General features: G+C 35.4%; 1 protein-coding gene across 1 annotated transcript in view; it reads right to left on the reverse strand.

Moving 5' to 3' along the window:
- LOC149787195 (diacylglycerol kinase theta-like) overlaps positions 1-20,351 on the reverse strand; it is a 124,027-nt gene that overhangs the window by 80,788 nt on the left and 22,888 nt on the right. Inside the window, exons 2-5 of the mRNA XM_089977698.1 lie at positions 16,124-16,203; positions 12,390-12,492; positions 4,818-4,906; positions 2,405-2,536 (exon numbers count right to left, since the gene is read on the reverse strand). Of these exons, the coding sequence (XP_089833824.1) occupies positions 2,405-2,536; positions 4,818-4,906; positions 12,390-12,492; positions 16,124-16,203 (404 nt within the window). The remainder of the gene's footprint in view (positions 1-2,404; positions 2,537-4,817; positions 4,907-12,389; positions 12,493-16,123; positions 16,204-20,351) is intronic.

Here is a 20,351-nt window from a genome sequence, read left to right on the forward strand (position 1 = left end):
TCCATGAGATTATTTGAATCTTATTTTCAGTACATGAGATTTTTTAAATCTTACCGTCATACATTTGAATATATAATTTTTGTTTGTTTTCCTATTTGTGACTTCGGATAAAGTAACTGAATGAGACTATGTTTAGAGCATGAAAGAATCACTGTATTTGTAGGATATATATATTTTTATTAATTCATTTAATAAATTTCCACCTTTCATCACACTGTGTTGTGTTGTCATTTGATCCAAGCATCCATTCAGGTCTATCCTGTTACAATTGGCACCATTTTCCTTCTGGAGGAACTAGATAATTATTCTGGTGAAAACCCAATGTTGATATGACTTGACATCTAGGTGAAATAGTAATAAGTCCTTTAATGAAATACCATCTTGATATGACCATCGATTCAGTAGAATTAGTGACAACATTTTCAATATATTCATTGTGTCAGTCATATCTGAGGTCAGATCAGCAATAAGAGTTTACAAGCCGTCACTGTGGCAGCCATACTTGATATTAGATAAGCACAAATTTTACTAAGGATCAACTAGAAATTACAATAAAGTTTCTGGTGAAAAGCCCATGATGATCTGACTTTCCATTCAAAAATAGCAACAAAAAGATCTTTAAGATGGCTACTAGGGTGGCCATACTGAATATTTCTTATGGTCTATGACCAGTACAGCTAGGATGCAAATGGAAGATCAAATCTTCAGCAAAAACCAATCTGCACAATGCAAGGAAAAATGATTTCAATATCCAAAATAAAATACCAGAAGAGAATTGCTACTCAGAAGGTTCTTAAGGTCCAAAGAAAGAGAGACTGATAACAAATATTTAAAAAATTTTTGCACATACCAGAAACAGGCGAAGAGATTTGTAATCCATTTTTTTTAATGATCTCACTTTTTGATTCAATATGAGCCTTTGGGACCACTCTTTCCACTTTTATGATGAATACTAAATATTACTGTAATGTGTTCTTATATAAACATGATTTTGTGTATTACAGAATGAGGTTACGGTATATTATTATGCCATATGAACAGGTTTATTTTTAAGTTTTAGCTAAATTGTTAGAGATAACATTTGTACTGTCATGGCTGTGAGTGGTGACATCAACTCTAATATACAAAAGATCAAGATATAGTAATTAAACTGAGATATAAATGGATCCAAAAATGCTTTGCTTGGATTTACTATTTCCCAGTTGTTACTATACATTTATTTGTACAAATGAGCAAGCAGTTGATATTTTTCTTCCCACCATTCTTTTGTATGGTATGCATACAGAATGAGTTTGTTGTTACTTAAGGTCACAATTTGTTGAAGAAAAAAAAAACAGAATATTTCCAAATGTTGTACATCACCTGTTTTGCCAATGCCTCATCCTAATACCCAAAAGTCATGCATTCAAAATACAGACCTGCCAACTCCAACAAGTCATTCTCAGTAAGGCAGTCGATTTTTTTCTCCCTAAGTTGGGCCAGTTTTCAGTTCTGTGTAACATATTATCATGTACTGCTATTGCCAAGCGGGAAAACATTCATTACAAAGTCTAGAAATGTGATTCAAGACAGTGACAGTAAACATCATATTCAACTCTAAAATTTGTAAAGTTCTCTACAACCATAATTAATTTCAGTACCATTTCACAAACTGCAGTTCCAAAGCCTACAAAGCACTATGACTTCTTGGTATCTCTTAATTTAATGTAATCCTTAAAAAGATAAATTAAATTTCACATGGGGTGTGGCAATGGCAATCATCTTTCCTGCCATGTGGCATATTCAAATTACCACGTGATGTCCTTAAAACAACTTTTGCCCACCCTGCTTTCTACCCCAGGAATCTTAATATTACCTTTCTATTCTTATGCACTTATAAACTTTTTCAGTCCTCTGTCACCCCATTTGTCCTGACATGTCACTTTATGCAAGCCATTTAAAAAAAATAAGCAACAGCTAGATCATGCAGATGTTTTGCATCACAAAATACACACAGTCTAAAGTGTCTGAGATATTCTAGTATGTAAGTTATGTTTCCTGGCTAATTCCACTTAATCTAATATAAAACCTGGATCCAAAACAGACAAGCCAGTTGAGTATCAGATCGCATTTCTGTAAAAAAGTGATTTAATTCCATTAGTTCGTAATTTAAGAGCCATTTCCATAAGATGGCAAAATCTTAAGGGTTGGCAGGTCTATAACTAATTTCAATAATGCCAAGTAGTCATATTCAAAATGAATGGAACCATGAAGTTTCATAATTCTGTAAGCTGGAATTTTCTCAAGTCAAACACAGTTATTAATGATATCTGTATTGGCAACAATAACAATTACAATGCAGTTTAAAATGTGATATCTACCATGCATCTGACCTATGTCTTGTAGGGAAGGGAGAAACACTTACAGTGACTCCACACCATTCACATCTCATTCCTGCCAGGCATTCCGACGACCAGCATGTCTTCTTACATGCCAGACATTTCGAGTTGGCAGGTAGATTTCCTTCCCTCCAGTGATGATAATGCACTACTTGTGTCTGAAATATTGCAAAACTAATGTAATCATACTATTGCCATGTTATTACACTATTATATTATCCCACTCTTACAAATTATTACACTATTGCAGTATTAAATATACTATTACTAAGTTATCAAACTATTATAATTTCATCACACTATTACAGTGTTATCACACTATTACAATGTTATACTATTATAATGTCATCACATTTTTGCAAAATTAAACCATTACAGAATTTCATCTTACTTATGATGTATACCACTCTTTTATTTTATAAAACAATAAAAGTCTTTTAAAAAATGACTAATTTTCTTAAATTTGTCACCTCTGTAGCCCAGCTTTATCTGCCGACTAGTGTCACATTTTAGTCCCCATAAGACCATTTTAAAGTCCACCTGCAATCTGCATAGACCTAGTTCACATAGTGCACCACCAGAGCTGGGTCTCTGCAGTTTGTTAGAAGTAATCTGTACACACACCCAAAAAAACATAGACCCTGATCTGCTAGCACATTATGGAATTGCAGATCATGACCTATGCTGTCTGCAGTTGGACTCAACCTATAAGCAAGTATATACTCTATTCATGTCTTTCTTTACTGGCCATGTCGAAAAATGACAAAAATTCTGGCCATCTTGATAAAATGACCAAACTTTGCGTCCAAAAAGTGTTTCAACTCGGGAAAGTTTAAATACATTGCTGACTTCAAGGAAAATAATAGATAAAAGTTTAAAAAACTTAATACCAAGAGAAACATTTTATTTCACATTTCCTGTTAATGCTGCATTCAAGATCATACAGATCTAACAAGGCTTTCTTTTATAATTTTCAATACATAAAAGCACTTAATAAACATGAACAGACTGTTTTGAATTTATGAACACTTCACATTTAAATTGGGATATAACAGGGAAAGTTTTGGAAAACAAACTTCCACAAGACTGTGATTGAAAACTGATAGTTTACTTACTCGTCATTACAATATTTTTAGATGTTAAAGGTTTGTTTAAAAAAGTCTAGGGTGCTGAAAAAAATTTCAAAAGTTGTAGAAGAAAAGGCTGATTGAAAACTTCATGTTATTTAATATATATAACATTATTTGGAAGTTATCACAATCCTCCTTGAATCTGAGTAAGAAAGCTGATTAGAGCCATAAATCTTCTGAACAGATTCCATGTAGGAAAAACAAATGTAATGTGAATATCTCACATTTAATTATCCTTCACCTTCATAACTGAAACTTTTTGTGCAGAACCATTTAGTAACCCATACAGTTGACCTTTTTAACTCAAACATCAATGACATTCTTTCTTACCCATCCGGTGGCCTAGTAGTTAGAGCGTATGCGTCAGATGTGGGAGGTTGTGGGTTCGATCCCAAGATGACTCATACCAAAGACTTACAAAAATGGTACAAACAGCTGCCTCGCTTGGCGCTCAGCATTAAGAGGTTAGTGTTAGGACTGGTCGGCCTGGTGTCAGGATAATGTGACTGGGTGGGACATCATGCTACATGTCTGCGGCATGATGCCCCAGTGCTAGACATCACTATACACTGCCACACTGCAGACATCGTAGTGATATGACTGAAAAATTGTTAAAGCTACGTTAAAAATCCATGTCACACACACGCACACACTTTCTTACTCCAAGTACAAAACAGACACAAAATTTGGCTGAGGCACAACCTCTGATCGTTTGAGCCTGAAATGAACATGGTTCTGCTTTATTCAAGTGCAAGCCATCACCAATATTTGGTAGCTGTAGATACTGGAGAATTCTAGTTATTGTACTGAAACCACTTTTCCTCTTTTAGTGACCTTGACCTCTGCCCTTTTGATACTGAATTCAATAGGTTACTTCCACCCACACAATTCATGCTATCCACAGTATTTCGGTAACTGTAGACGGTGGAGAACTTGTTTATTTTGTGGAAACCAATTTTCTTTCAGTCATACTAACCTTGACCTCTGTTTGCCTGAAATCAATAGCTTTCCGCCTTTCCCCAAGTGAAAGCCATCCGAAAAATTTGGTAGTTGTTGATGGTGTCAACCAAAGTTCAGAAATCAAATTGGTAACAGCCAAATGGATAGACAGACAATATTAGAACATTATGGCACAGCAATTATTTATTCAGGGTCAGTGAAAATGTTTAGCACTTTCATACATTGAAAAAGATCCTTCAATGCCAAGTATTTCACCCATTTTCTGGCCATTTTTATTCATAATACAAGATCAATTTTCATCAGAAATTTTAACTAAATGCCAACCTAATTTAATCCTTCTATAACTCACCAAATCTTTATGTGGAACATACGTAGCACACTCCTTGCAGTCACTGACCACAAAATCCTGGCATTCAATATGTGCATAATATTCACAAACTGAAAGTACAAAGAAAAAATCTCAATTACTCCAGGACAAAACATTAGTACATGCATCCACTGATGATTATCTACAAATTACTTATATACACTGCCACCAATGCAAACTGGCCTTCGGTCTCATCTTTCTGTTGGCTTGATAGCCTGAAACTTTAAATGGACACGAATCTAATATTTTTAATGATGTATATCCTATAACCTATAAAGTAAAGATTTGACAAAGAAGCAGATTATAAGATACGTACCTCCAATTGTCATAAATGCAACCTCTGCTGCAAGGATTAAATATGTGCAATGATTTTTCAGACCTTTATTTATTCTAACTGCAGAGTTTTTAAACCACTTCACATGTTCTCAAAAAAACTCCAGCAAAACAAATATAGAAGCAAAAATATTTTCATATACATCTGAGTCAATACATTAACAAGAGAGGTGTGGTTCAAATTCTTTGTCACAACCTTCAACTCGGAACATGATATGGATTAAAGAGGAATAAACCTGTATCGCTGTCAAAAATGCAGCCACATGCCATGTATGATAAAATCCATGTTTTGTTTCTATATTTAAATAGCCAATTCATTGAACTGGCATTATTCAAGTATTTTCAATACAGCCACAAACTGACATACTGATGGTCAGATCTACACTATCTTCATTCAGAACCAATTACATCCTGCAAGAAGTGTCTAGGAACCAATTATATGATGTACCATGTACAGCATATATAAACTTCAGGAGAAGTGACAACAAGGTATTGTACATGTCAGATGCTGAATCAGCACCATTTTCATTTAAGACCAACAAGACATCATACAGTTTTCTGATAAAACCCATATGTTCATACAATTTTCTGTTCTGTAGAACAGTGATAATAAAATGTTCATAACTTGCATTGAAATTATACTGGATAGCAGGTCAACCCCATTCTGATACTGAACCAAATATATTATAAGAAGTCTTATGCTAAAGGTTTAGAGTTAGATTACAAGAAAAGAAAGCAAAGAAAGCCTGATGTTGATGTGATCATCTATTCAGGAAAAGTAGCAGATTTTCAAGATGGCTGCTGTGATGCCATAATGGACAACCAATCAGACATCATAAGAGTACTTTTATGATCTTCAAGATTGCTGTAGAGATCGGCAATATTTTAGACATCAGGATTAGTGAAAAACCCATGCTGATAATGACCACTGAGCTGCCAACCCTCCAGACTCACAATTAGTGAAAAGAGGGATAACAATTTGTGAATTTTAAACAGAATTAGTGAAAAATTATACCAGGGCAATAGCTCCATCAACTTTCATGGTCAGTACTGCATTATATGAAAATCCCAAACTAAAACTAAAACATATTACAAGAACAAATTTATTGGCAGCCAAATGTACTGATATACACAAACTTCAAGCTATTTATCATAGTATGATGCTGTGGCAAACTTCCTCAATTGGGCTATAATAAATTAGTTTTCAAAACAGTACAGGCTTTGTGCCTGCTGTTTAATCTTGGTGACTAAAACAGTCAAATTTTCAGTACCTAAGGGGGCACTAAAGTTTGTCTTATTTTCTGAACTCTGATCTCCAACTGAGAAAGGCAGGTTATATTCAACAAGAAAACTCACAAACAATGCTACAGCTTTCGTAGCTTGCAGGACTTGAGTAGGTGTCTTCAAGTGCTCCAGAGCTGAAATTTGCTATGGGTGCTCTAAATTTTCCCAATATCTATATGCTTTTTGCTAGCAGTGTGCTTTTTCACACTGTTCTGCCACATGCCCACATATATTATTATGTAGTACATGTACGACAGGTAAATTGTTAGCAATGTTACGAGCCCCTGTGTACATTCACAATTCTAAACTTCACAGCAACCAAATGTGCAAAAAGCATAATGTCCATCAATGTTTCATGGCTGAAAGCAAGGCCACTTTTTGGTGTACTCCAATCTATACTTACACTTCTTGTGGAATACATTTTTTTCCCTTGGAGGTGAAAACATTTAACTATAGTGTAGTTTAATTATGAAATGGTATTAATCCAGAAGAGAAAACCTCAAATGATAACCGTTAAGTGATGTCGGCGCATGCGCGGCAAAATATGAACTTGAGCAAATTATGATATATGCTAATCTTTCAATATCTCAAAACTTCCCCCACTCGAAAAAGCTGTCTTCATATAGTGTTTGTTTTAAAAAAATTACAGTTGCTACAAGTATGTACATGTGCCATTTTTAAAAAAAAATCAGTTGGCCCCAGTTTTGTTCACGAGCATTTGTAAATGTTCTGTTCTTAATATAGATTAAATACTTCACAATGCTTGCTACAGGGCAAAGAGTAACAACTGGATATAGTTCTACTAACGTTGCGAATAGCAAATACAGGACCGTTATTGGCATCAGTGACCACTGCTGCTATTCTGACTAGTACTTAATGGAATAAAGTTATTTTATTCCTGATTTAAGCCAACTGACAATTTGGGATGCTTTTGCATTTCGCGGAAATCCATGAATCACTATCGAGAGTCTTGAAATTCACACCAAAATCTTAAGGGATGGCAGGGTTGCAACCATCCATTCAGGAGTAGCAGCAATAGATTTTATTGATGGCCATGTCGCCATGCAATTTTCATTTAGGACCGATATAACTATGGGATGAATATGCGCATGTGAAGTTTTGTGGCAATCATCCAAGTAGTTTGGGAGAATTACAATAATAACTTGTGCTAACAGATAAATAGACAACAGGTAACAGATCATCCCACAAGTCCTTCTGGTCTATGACCTGTAGAGCTAAAAATCCTAATCACAATCACACAGCAAGCAAGTCTCTTGCTTTTGAGTGCAATTTAAGTGACAAACATGCACATATCCAACCCGTTAAAACCTGACAGATCATGAAAGAACATCACTGAAAAAATCCAATACATCTAATTACTTTGGTCAGTGACTGTATATACCTGTGCACAAATAATATCCTCAAGTATGAACTGTACAGAACCAACTGATTGTCTGCTGTCAGAAAGAAGAAAAAAACAGATCTGAGTCTATTCTGTGTTAAGTCAGAAAAATATACCAACAGTTCTAAGTCAGAAAAATACACTGGGACAGAGCCAAGTCTATTCTTTGTTTTGTCAGAAATATACACCAACAGATCCGAGTCTATGCTGTGTTCTGTCCGAAAGATATACCAACAGCTCTCAAGTCTATGGAGTTTGCTTTCAGAAAAATAAACCAAAAGATCTGAGTCTATGCTGTGTTCTGTCAGAAAGATATACCAACAGCTCTAATTCATTGCAGTTTGCTGTCAGAACAATACATAGATCTGAGTCAACACTGTTTGCTCTACTTTGGATATCAAGGAAAACCCAGCCAACACCCCAATCTGCTGCCACATTATGCACATCTTGGTTGATCACTATTCATAACTGCATCTCTGTTTTACAAGGATCAATATATCAATTAGCAGCATCTAGCAAGACCTTTGACTTGAAGGCCATAACTACATTATTTATTGTAATCCACCAAACACTGATACATGTACACTATTCCAGATGTATCCAATCTCTGTGATAATAATGGTATGGAATGTTTCCCTTGTAATTAAACTTAATACATGCTGTCTAGAGTCAAAATGAGAAGAAAAAAGATATTAAAAACCCTAAAAAGGTGACTATTCTCAGCATGGTCCAAGTGAGAATCAAAGACTGAATATGTGTATGTGAGAGAATTAATGACTTAATACCTGTATGTGAGAAAATCAAAGACTGAATATGTGTATGTGAGAGAATTAATGACTTAATACCTGTATGTGAGAAAATCAAAGACTGAATATGTGTATGTGAGAGAATCAAAGACTGAATACCTGTATGTGAGAGAATCAAAGACTGAATATGTGTATGTGAGAGAATCAAAGACTGAATATGTGTACGTGAGAGAATCAAAGACTAAATATGTGTATGTGAGGAGTATGCAGGGTTCCCATTCTATAAGAAACAAACATTTCAGGTCTTTACTGGTTTTGTTTCCTAGATAAAATTAAAATCTTCAAAGTTCAATTATGACCCTTACTGAATGGAATTTTTAAAAACCTGGCTCAGAAAATGTGAAGTTTTAAAATGAAAAGCTGTTCTGCTTAGAGACTCTTTCTTAACATTTGAGTTAGAGACATATGACCATGTAATATACACTGCTAAGTCAATGTATCACTAGTGTCTGTCTGAAATACCTTATGATATACTGGGAAACTACCCCAAAAGTCTGTAAGAAAGGTTTTATGATTTAGAGGGAGACAACCCCAACAGTCTGTCAGAAAGGCTTTATGATACACAGGGAGACTATCCCAACAGTCTGTCAGAAAGGCTTCAATATGCAGGGAGAATCCCCCAACAGACTGCAAGAAAGGTTTTATGATTTACAGAGAGATGACCCAAACAGTATGTCAGAAAGGCTTTATGATATACAGGAAGACTACCCAAGTCTGAATGAAAGACTTTATGAGACTACCCCAAGAGTCTGTTATAAATGCTTTACGATAAACAGGGAGCCTGTCAGAAAGGATTTTTGATGTACAGGGAGACTACCTAACAGTCTGTCATAAAGACTTTAAGGTCATAAAGGCTTTAAGATTTACATGGAGCCTGTTGGAAAGGATTTTTGATGTACAGGGACACTACCTAACAGTCTGTCAGAAAGGCTTCAAGATATACATGGAGCCTGTCAGAAAGGCAAGATGTTATAATTATCTGCTGCTATTCATGTATAGTAGGAACAGTAAGATTTCCATGACAGCCATATTGGATTAATGAAAAGCACTAATTTCATTTAAGACCATCTATGTATCAATCTACTGGTGAATAAACGATTCTGATATACCTTCCTTTTTGGGAGAAGAGGAGATAACAATATTTTTCAAGATGGCCAACATGGTGGCCATACTAAGGGTTATTATTGTCATTTATACTTAGGACAATAGACACTATGATAAGCTATGATAAGTCATTCTGTTTTGAAGAAGTAACAAGATTTTCAAGATGGCTGCCATTCTAGTAATTTTGATGTCATATGTGAACCATTTCAATTTAGGCCTAAGCAGACAGCATATTAAGTCTTCTGGTGAAAGAATGATGAGGGTATGAAAAAACAGCTAAAAGAAGTAGCAATAATTAGATTCGTCAGAACGTGAATGTCACCTGCCATATTGGAGGCCACATTGACACCATTTTCATTAGAAACCAACTGGACATCATAAGAAGTCTTTCAGGCAAAAACTCCACACAGGCCTGATCATTAATATATATGTAGTAGTGATATCAAGATTTCCAAGATGGCTGCCAATGTGGTGGCTTTGTCTGATGTATCCGCACTATTTTTGTTTAGGAATAAGTTTCATCATAAAAAGTCTTGTAGTGAAAAGTGTTGATATAATCATTCATTCTGAAAGATGAGCAACAACAAAATTCTCAAACTGACAGCAGTGGCTGCATACTGGATGTGTGTAAGTGGCAACATTTTAATTTAGGACCAACCAGATATCTCATAAGAAGTTTTTAGGATACAATTTTTTTGTTCAGGAGTAGCAGTGGCAAGTTTTTAAGATGGCCGCTTGAGTCATATCAGATGTCAGATCAGCATTAGTTTTATTCAGAATGAATTAGACATCATTAAAAGTCTCTTGCTGAAAACTCCATTTTAATATGTCTCTCATTCAAGACAAGCAGTATTAACAAAATTTTCAAGATGGTAGCCATATTGGATGTCTGAGAGGTACCATTTCATTTGGGAGCAAACAGACTATAGGATGAGTGTATATGTAAACTTTTACAACAATCCTCCAATGAATTTACTAGTGATAAAAACAGTTGTGCAAACGGGTGCACAAAACACCAAATACAGGAGTGTCCCCATCCCCACCTGAGCACATTTTAGCACATAAATTTATTTCTTAAAAATCAAATGCCCAAAATTCCATTTAATAATGAATTAACACATAACTAAAAAGAACATCATAACAAAAAAGAGATTCCTACATACTGTAGATAAGGGTATTTATCTATTTTTATAAAACAATTTTTAAAAAAAAACTAGAATAAATAAGCACCATATTAATTACTTAATATTACAAATTCGTGATTTTCATTGCAAAATCACTGGTTTTCAGGATAAAGTGTAAGAAGATATGCACACACAGAGCTTCTAAATGCTAATTCCAAATATATACAGGAAAATAAACAATATTTACAGTTACACAGTCTTTAGACTTTATTTACTCTTTCTGTTCCCCCTGTCCTTTCAGTGACAGGTAAGTTGAACACTTGGCACCTTTAGGAAGCTTGCTATCAATATTTGTCCTTAACGATGCCCATTCATATGGTATTTTGACCATAGAAAGCGGAATTGGTCAGTTGGAAACTGGAAATCAGAGTTAATTGGTCAAATATGGAACAGTTGGTAGCTATGTCTTCTATACTGACTAACAGAGCAAAACAAATCTAAAACACAAGTTAAAGTAACTTAATATTGTATCCTGGGTGTAGGGAGATCCCTTTGACTAGTTTTATGATATAACCATGTCAAAAAGAGACTTGAAACAAAACATGTCCATCAAACAGACATTCAGGTCACAGCAGCCTGCTTTTCTATTTAAATTTTCACAAGTTTTCCATGATTGTATATCATATAAACATCAGACATGACCATTTGCTATAAGACCATTAAGTATACCTAGTGCAACTGGTTTGAAATTTTCTGGACATTTAGCTACTGGGTTCTTTGTGAACGCAGTGTAGGAATACAAATTTTAAACATACAGTATTAGTGTCCTAAAGTTTCAATTAAATGCAGCAGCTGATGTTCAAATTACAGGGAATTCATTATAATTGTTGAAGTTGTAAAGTTTTAATGGTTTAGTGAAAGAAAAAAAACAAAACATTTTCTCCATCTTAAATTTGTAGACTGGGAAAGGGGTCATATAATTTCCACAGAAGAATATCACTGATGAATGGAGTTTTAAATTAGTGGAATGGGAACGGGGTCCTATAATTTGCACAGAAGAATATGAATGCTGAATGGGGTTTTCAATTAAAGGAATGGAAAGGGGTCCTACAGTTTACACAGAAGGACAACACCATTCAATACGGTTTTATATTAGTGCACCTGGAAAGGGGTCGTATGTTTTCCACACCAGAATAACACTGTCTGATGGTGTTTTAAACTAGTAGACAAGAAAAGGGTCCCCTATAATTTTCATAGAAAGATACTACTGCTCAACGGAGTTTTAAATTCATTACCTGCAGCAACCATGAAATTCATGAAAAATGGTAACCATAAAAAATAATTGCATATTTTTCACAACTTAGCAAAAAATATGAGCTTTGTTGATAACAATAACAAACACAATAGAAATGTAGGTTACATGGCCTGACTATTCATTTATACCTATTTATGGACATTTTTCATAAGCTGTACAATAAAGACTTGATGTATTTTGACTTACTCTCACAACGGATGGCTTGGCTATCCTCTAAGCGTTTTCTGCAGACATTGCAAAATTTGCGTTTAAAGTGCCCAGGCTCCGACCAGCAGTGGGCAACAGGGTTCTGAAGAAAAAAAATATTCATCAATTTTTCACTCTAACACTGTTAAGATTGTGGTTTCTACGTATATTGAATCATAAAGAGTACTTATTTATTTGTTATGACTCTATGGTCATAAACAATGTACATGTGTAACAGAAAAGTGTGAAAACCATCACATTTGTAAAATTCAACAAATAATTTATTTCCCTAGAATACAAAGTTGTTGTTGTTCTAGCGTTTAGCGCCATTTTTCAGCACAAGATAGGCTATACATGGCGGCCAGTATAACTGGTGGAGGAAGAACCCTAGAAAACCCTGGGAAGAACCACCGACCCACAAGAAGCTACTGGCAGGCTTTCACACGTACCTACACTAGCCGAGCCTTTGACTCGAACCCATGCAGACATAGGTGAGATGGCACTGATCCGGAACGGTGAGCGCTTTAGACCACTTGGCCACTCGGGGCCCCAGGATACAAAGTAAAAATTTAAAAATAACTAAATATAGTATTGTGAATTAAATCCCATAAAGTTCTAAAAGTTCTATCACAAGTCCAAATGTATAGAGTTCCAAAATGAATACCAGTAATGTAAATAAATTCCTATTGTGAACATGCTGTTGTGCCAATAGCCTCAATGTGCTGTTGTGCAATGTATTGATGTATCACAATGATATAATCCAAAATGTCCTTGAATTAATTCACAATATTTCCAAAATAATGATTAGTCCAAGAAGTATTAATGAGTACTTTTTAATTCCAGTGAATAAAATAAATCCTCTCAAAACAAAATGGAACACACCAATAAGACTGACTCTGCTTCTGATGCCAATGTAGGAATGAGTACTTTTGAAGTAAACAACATTGATATCAAAAGTTACAACACAATAACTGAACCAGGAAGAGGTTCAAAATCCTTTGCAGAATATTCAGATTTGTCAACATTATCAGCAAATCCCATGTGAAAAATTAATCTCTTATACTCAGATAGAAGTAAACATGTTTGCCTCCAATAATAATAATCTGAATATTTAATATATAATCACAGAGAGATATTAGCTTTGTATTATGCTGTTTACTCTATGTATCATATATAATGACTTGCAAATTGTTAATGACAGATGTACTCTGTGTATCACATATAATGGCATGCAAAGTGTCAAGGACATGTACTCTATTTATCATTATTTAATGATATGCAAAATGTCAATGACAGATGTATTCTACGTATCATATATAATGGCATGCAAAGTGTCAATGGCAGATATATTCTATTTATCATATCTAATGGCATGCAAAGTGTCAATGACAGATATACTCTATGTATCATTTAATTTTGGAGTTTGAGCCTGAATACCAGGTTCTTGCTCCAAAACTTCTGTGAATATCCAAATAATGACATTGATACTAAAAGCACATCAGAATTACTTTTGAGGAATAAGTGCTTGGAGGAATACTGGGCTACATATTTAAAGCAATTACGTTTGCAGAATATGGGGAAAGACATTCACTGGAATTATTGTCAAGGAATACTAGTTTAGATATTCACCTTAATTACTTTTGAGGAATATGGCATTAGGCATTCATTTTAATTACTCTGGTGAAGCACGAGGCATGGCATTTACTGGAATTACCTTTTAGGAATATGCACCTAAGCATTCATTTGAATTGTGTTTGAAGACTACAAGGTTAGACCTTCAGTGGAGTTACCTTTGACCTTCTGAGAAATATGGGACCAGACACACGAATTTTAACTTCGATTATTATGGCTCTATGCATTACCATTCAGTACTTAAAAAAATCTGATAGCCTGATGCCTGGGGGCCCCTATAATTTTAGATCAGACCTGTCTTCTATTCTAAGTGAGGTGCAAATCAGGCTTGGGTAAAAAATTAATATGCCTGAGGAAATTTTGATCACACTGATGAAATCTGTAAATGTATTTTCAAGTTGTTGACATAATGGCCATAACCAGGCACAATTTGAATTAAATCACTGTCCTACATAAAACTGAAATTTGATTTTAATCTGATTGAAGCATGACATGTCTTGCTAAAAATATGATTCTGTACTCCCAAACCCCCTGACATGGTCTTGTTTTGAGAAAACACAATTTTCAGTAATATTTCGCAAAAAAACAAATAACCCACCACTTACAGTATATACCCGCTATATGTAGCATGTATCAACGGTAAACAGTCATGATTGGAGCTGATGTAAAACTATCCCTTGGGCAGTTTAAACAGCAGAAATTAAAGGCAACGATGTTAGGTATAAACCATTATTTCACATATTACTTAAATGGCTGACAATAGCTAGTGAGATCTTTGAAGGCTGTAGTGAAAGAGCCCATTATGCTAATTTACACTGGTAGGATCAGGAAGTGGAACAATCCATTATAGGCAAATTAAATAGATGCTAGATGCATATACAAGAACAGTGACAATACTGCATACATAGAATACAAAGCATGATCATATCAATGGTTGGAATAGTGTTCGTTCAGTTTTGATCCCGATTTAGGGAGCAATTAGCTATCAGCCAAGCCCTACAAAAATAAATTTCAGGACTATTTGTTAAAGTAATTTTATTTTGTGAAACATGCCAGCATAGCGATGAACACTAATGACACTTGCATTACATTCAAGCCTCTTTGAACCCATATTCAAATTACAGATATTGCAACGTTGTGTGACAATATTAAAAAAGGGGGAAATTTGGGCATCTGGAAATTGGAGTGTAGGCTTGTGGAATTTCAGTCAGAGCTTGTGAGTTTATTGAAGTCACTAGCCCTGGGCCTGTGTCTACAAAAAAATTCTTTGAGCACTGCCATCGTGGAATACGGGGCTGGACCATCAATGGAATAACCTATGAGGAATATGGGTTAGGGCATTTGCTAGGCATACCTCTGAGGAATATGGCGCTAGACATTTTCTAGAGCTACTTTTGAGAAATACCAGGATAGGCATTTAGAGGTCTAATCAGTTAAGTGAACTTATTTTTCATACTTCCTATTTAAATAAAAAAAAGTGTATGTGACAGAACTTACAAAATGACTTCATGTACTTCATCTTCAATCCCATTGTTTGATCCTCTAGAAACTCTGCAAGTTTACTGAGGTTATGTGGGATTATTACTGTTGTATTCATTACACATCACATATATAATGTTCCTATCAGAGGTGACAACAGCTTAAGTTTAAAATGTTATAATAGGCAAGCCTTCACAAAGCTCAAAGGAAGTTCGCCTACCAAGTACAAGAAAAATTCATCAAAAGTGTTAAGAAATAAAATCAAACAAAAAGAAAAAATGTAACCACACTACTGAATACAATCACTGTAATCTTCATTCCATGGTAAATGGGGCAAGTGAACGAGTCAAAGAATAAACTGTCTCAACTTAAAATGATTCAGAATAAGTAGGATGAAAATCTATCGAATACAAATGTAAACCTGCAACCCAAACCTGATGCCAATGCCATCAGATAAGTGACTGCAATGTTTCACATCCCACTAACCTGAACTCGACATTAAATTAGAATATATTTTTTTATAAGCAACATAAGTAACTCAAAAATTTTCCATGCAATGAGAATTTATTCAACTCCTGTCCGTCAATTTACAGTAAAGAAGTACAAATATTTTTGGAACTTACTTTTATAAGAGAAGTTGCTATACTGGAGCAAGCAGATACTACAGTCTTCAAGCATTTGTCATGGACCACAAAATTACAAACTGAAATAGAATAAAAGAAATGTATCAGTGAAGAACGTCAAATATAAGAGAGTTCAATGCCATAAATACAAATACTGCATCATATGTTAATTTTACAATAGTCAACATTTGATTATTTCTAAGCCTTTATTCCTGAAACTCGCTGTGCAAAAAAACTGAACACAAGCTCAGGACATGTATATCAGATTTGATAAAAACAGTGAGGCATGAAAACTAGTATTGATGGGTGGCAAGTCCAGGACCTGTCAGTATCTGAGGGAGCCAGGTCTGATAAGCACATAAACAGTTCTGAGTTGCTGTGCTGTTCTGAGGAACAACAAATTCAGTACAAAAGCAAGAATTATATGTAATAGTTTTAATAAACCAAAAAAGTTGTTAAACAATGCAGTTATCTTTCTGATCTGAATAAAATGTCCAGTAATCGTGAATGGTCTATGTTTTCAATTACATTGGACTAAAGATTGAATATAAATGAAGTGAAATCAGCCTTAACCACGGTTTAGAGCACTGGATCTATTGGCTAATTCAAGGAACTTTAAAAAGAATGAACACAACATTTTTCCTGAATCTTGATCATATTCAACCCATCACTAATTTGTTCTCCAGTGAACACAATGCATGTCATACTTTGCATCCATGTTGCATCATATGACAAGTTTATTTCTTTAATCTGACTGGAAAAACTCCATATCCCGGACCTCAGACCACCGCTATTTTCAGGCCCTGTAAGTACTGATCCATTGTAACAGTCGATGGAAGGCCTAGTGAGAATGCCTTTTAATGAGGTACATTATAGATACAAAATCCTACCCCAATATAACAGTGTCCATGGGAACCAAAGAGTGTACTGTGCAGTAGTGGCAATGCCTTATAATTAAGTGCATTATACATACACAATATTCCCCCAATATAACACTGTCCATGGGAACCAAAGAGAGTACTGTGCAATAGTGACAATGCCTTATAATCAAGTACATGATACATATAATGTACTCACCCAGCTTGCAACAGGAACGATGTCATATTGTTGGGAGTGCTGTATCAATCATACTTAGGGTATAAGAAAATCGTTGAACTTATGTTTGTTAGTTGACAGTGTTCCAGCTGGAATGAAACTGAGGAACAGTTCACTGGTTTTAAATTGGCTTACCACACCATCCACTTAAGCGAAATGACTGAAATTATTGTCCATAATTTCCCAATGAATCTTTGGGAACCAAACTAAGCCTAATGTCACATCAACCAACTTTGAAATGCATGTAGCTGAATTAAAAGCAGAAATATTATGGATGGCTAACTGCAATAAGATACACAGCACAGAAAAAAATGTGAAGCCAGTTAGCATGTGAGGATTAGGAAAAAAAATGTTTTTCATCTCCTGATATTCCAGTAGCAGTTAATTTCTCCTGAACATCAATCAAATCCTAGTATAAGGATATCATCATTATCCTTTGCAATTCAAATGAAATGCTATTAGACCAAACCTACCAAAAATGTGTTTCCAGTTGCACTGGTTTTACAATTAGTGTAGGTAGGTACATGGTTTTGGGGGTTTTATAAACATTATATATATATATATATATATATATATATATATATATATATATATATATATATATATATGCCAACTTGCTTTTTACATGTGTGGGGGCCCCCAAGTGGCGAAGTGGTCTAAAGCACTCACTGTTACAGATCACTGCCATCTCACCTCTATCTGTGTAGGTTCAAGTCTCGGATTCGACCAATGTGGGTATGTGAGAAAGCTTGCCAGTAGCTTTTCGTGGGTCTGTGGTTCTTTCCGGAATTTTGTCATGGTTCTTCCTCCACCACTTATACTGGCTGCCATGTATAGCCTATCTTGTGCTGAAAAATGGCGTTAAACCCTACAACAACAGCAACAACTTTGTAAATGAGTATTTACGGTAGATAAGACTGCATTTACTGTAACATAAATAGCATCATGTTTTGTAAATCAGACTGGTTTTAGCTTTACCTAAGTGGAATTTTACACTGTTCATACCATTTTTCCCCCATGTTTAATTTGTACTGTATTTATTCACAGTCTGCAAACATCATATACATTGTTGCTGTTTTGCGTCTAATGCCATTTTTTAATTTATGATTGGTTATACATGGCAGAATGAACAAAGAACCTAAAAACTCCCACTGTCCCAGTAAGAACAACCAACCTACAGTAAGAAACTGGCAAGCTATCTGACATCAAGATTTCTAACATAAGATAACCTCAATTACTATAATGACAATCAAAATACTTGGTGCAAAAATGATGGAAGGCCAAAACCTTGCCAAATCGCCCAGGAAGTGTGTCCTTCAATGCAAAGGAAACAAAGATAAAGGCAAAAAATGCAAAATCTATAAGATGCGAGATCTAACATTTTCTTTGAGACACATCCCTGACAGTAAACAGGCTACATAAAGCTGTCATGTCATACATCATGCATGCAACAGGATGCATAGGTCCTTTTTTTATTTGCCCAACACCCATAGATCTTTCACTTTCTCATGTTTTGGTGGCTTTTTTTGTATTTATCAGCTACAAGGAATATCTGAAGTTCCACGCTTAATACTAATAAGAAAAGGAATCTAAGTAACTCAGGTGACAAAATGTTGGTGACCTAAGTGGTTAGAGCATCCACTTCTGATGTGGGAGGTCACAGGTTCAAGCTCCAGCAAAGTCATATCCAAGACAAAAAAAATGGTACTAGCAGCTGCCTCACTACTGGTGTCCAGCATTCAGTGGTTAGTGTTAGGACCGGTTGGCCTGGTGTCAGGATAATGTGACTTGGTGGGACATGATGCCACATGTCTGCAGCATAATGCCCCATTGCTAAACGTCATAATAAACTGCCACATCGTATACGTAATAGCAATATGACTTAAATTGAAAAAGCTACATTAAAAATCCAAGCACACACACACACTGTGTTGGTCTTGTACATTAAATGGTCACTGGTTAGATACCCAAAAGGCCTGCTTAGTCAGCATTCCCTCTGCATGACAGTCAATAATGTTCTCAAAAAGCCATACAAATTTTTGTAAAAACCTAGAACTATCCAACACGTTGTTGTTGTTATGGGGTTTAACACAATTTTTCAGGAGAAATAGGTTATACTTGGCAACCAGTATAACTGGTAGACGAAGAACCCTGGAAAACTCCAGAACCACCGATCCACATAAAGCTACTTGCAAGCTTACTCATGTACCCACATTAGCCAAGCCCAAGACTTGAACCAACACAGACAGGTGAGATGGCACAATAAGCACTTTAGACCACTCAGCCACCCCTTCCTCCCCAATCCAACATAAAAATGCAAGCAGTTTATTTTTTTTATACATGTCAATGCTCTCTCTCTCTCTCTCTCTGACTTTATTGCAGTAATGTTTATTTCTGGGAGACTTTATAGTCCAAAGTTGTATTCTGTGCAATTCCTTATCTTTACAATTTTTTTACACACATACACATATATTCTATTCCAATAAATTTCTTGTATCAAAATCTCAGTTGTATCAATGCTGAATCCCCGTCATCCTAAATCCCATCTTAATGTGATTCCCTGGTAATCTTATTTATCGGCAAACCAGTCAGCCCAACATACATGGCTCAGATTTTCCTTTTTCCTATATTCTGCTCTACATTTTCACAATACAAAAATCCATAAAATCATGACATATCATTATCTAAACCCAGTTACCATTGCTTGCAAGATAGTATGCAGCCTGTAACTCGAAACACAAGCACCAGACTATGCCACTGTAAGCTAAAGTCACCCACCCCCCACCTCTCTCTCCAACCACTAGCCAGTCTCAGCAGCAGCAACAGTATCAGCCCCAACAGAGATCCAATTCTATACTACACACTCATGTGCACAGCCTTGCAGTTTCATCATTCAATACACAGACTATTGATTTCTAGCCCTCTTCTCTTTCTCTCCCTCTCACACACATACAGAGAGAGCCCAGTGCCATACAGCAATATCAACATGGCTTCTGTATAGTGCCCACTGCTTAGTGAATTGTCAGACCATACATAATCTCATATTCTGTACGATATGATCATGGACTTGCACAAGATCTCATTCAGAGTCAAATATGATACCAGCAAAGAGACATATATCTCTAACTAGACA

Source organism: Sinohyriopsis cumingii, chromosome 12 (assembly GCF_028554795.1).
Source record: "Sinohyriopsis cumingii isolate HCF-2022 chromosome 12, ASM2855479v2, whole genome shotgun sequence".
In the NCBI taxonomy this organism is placed as follows: domain Eukaryota; kingdom Metazoa; phylum Mollusca; class Bivalvia; order Unionida; family Unionidae; genus Sinohyriopsis; species Sinohyriopsis cumingii.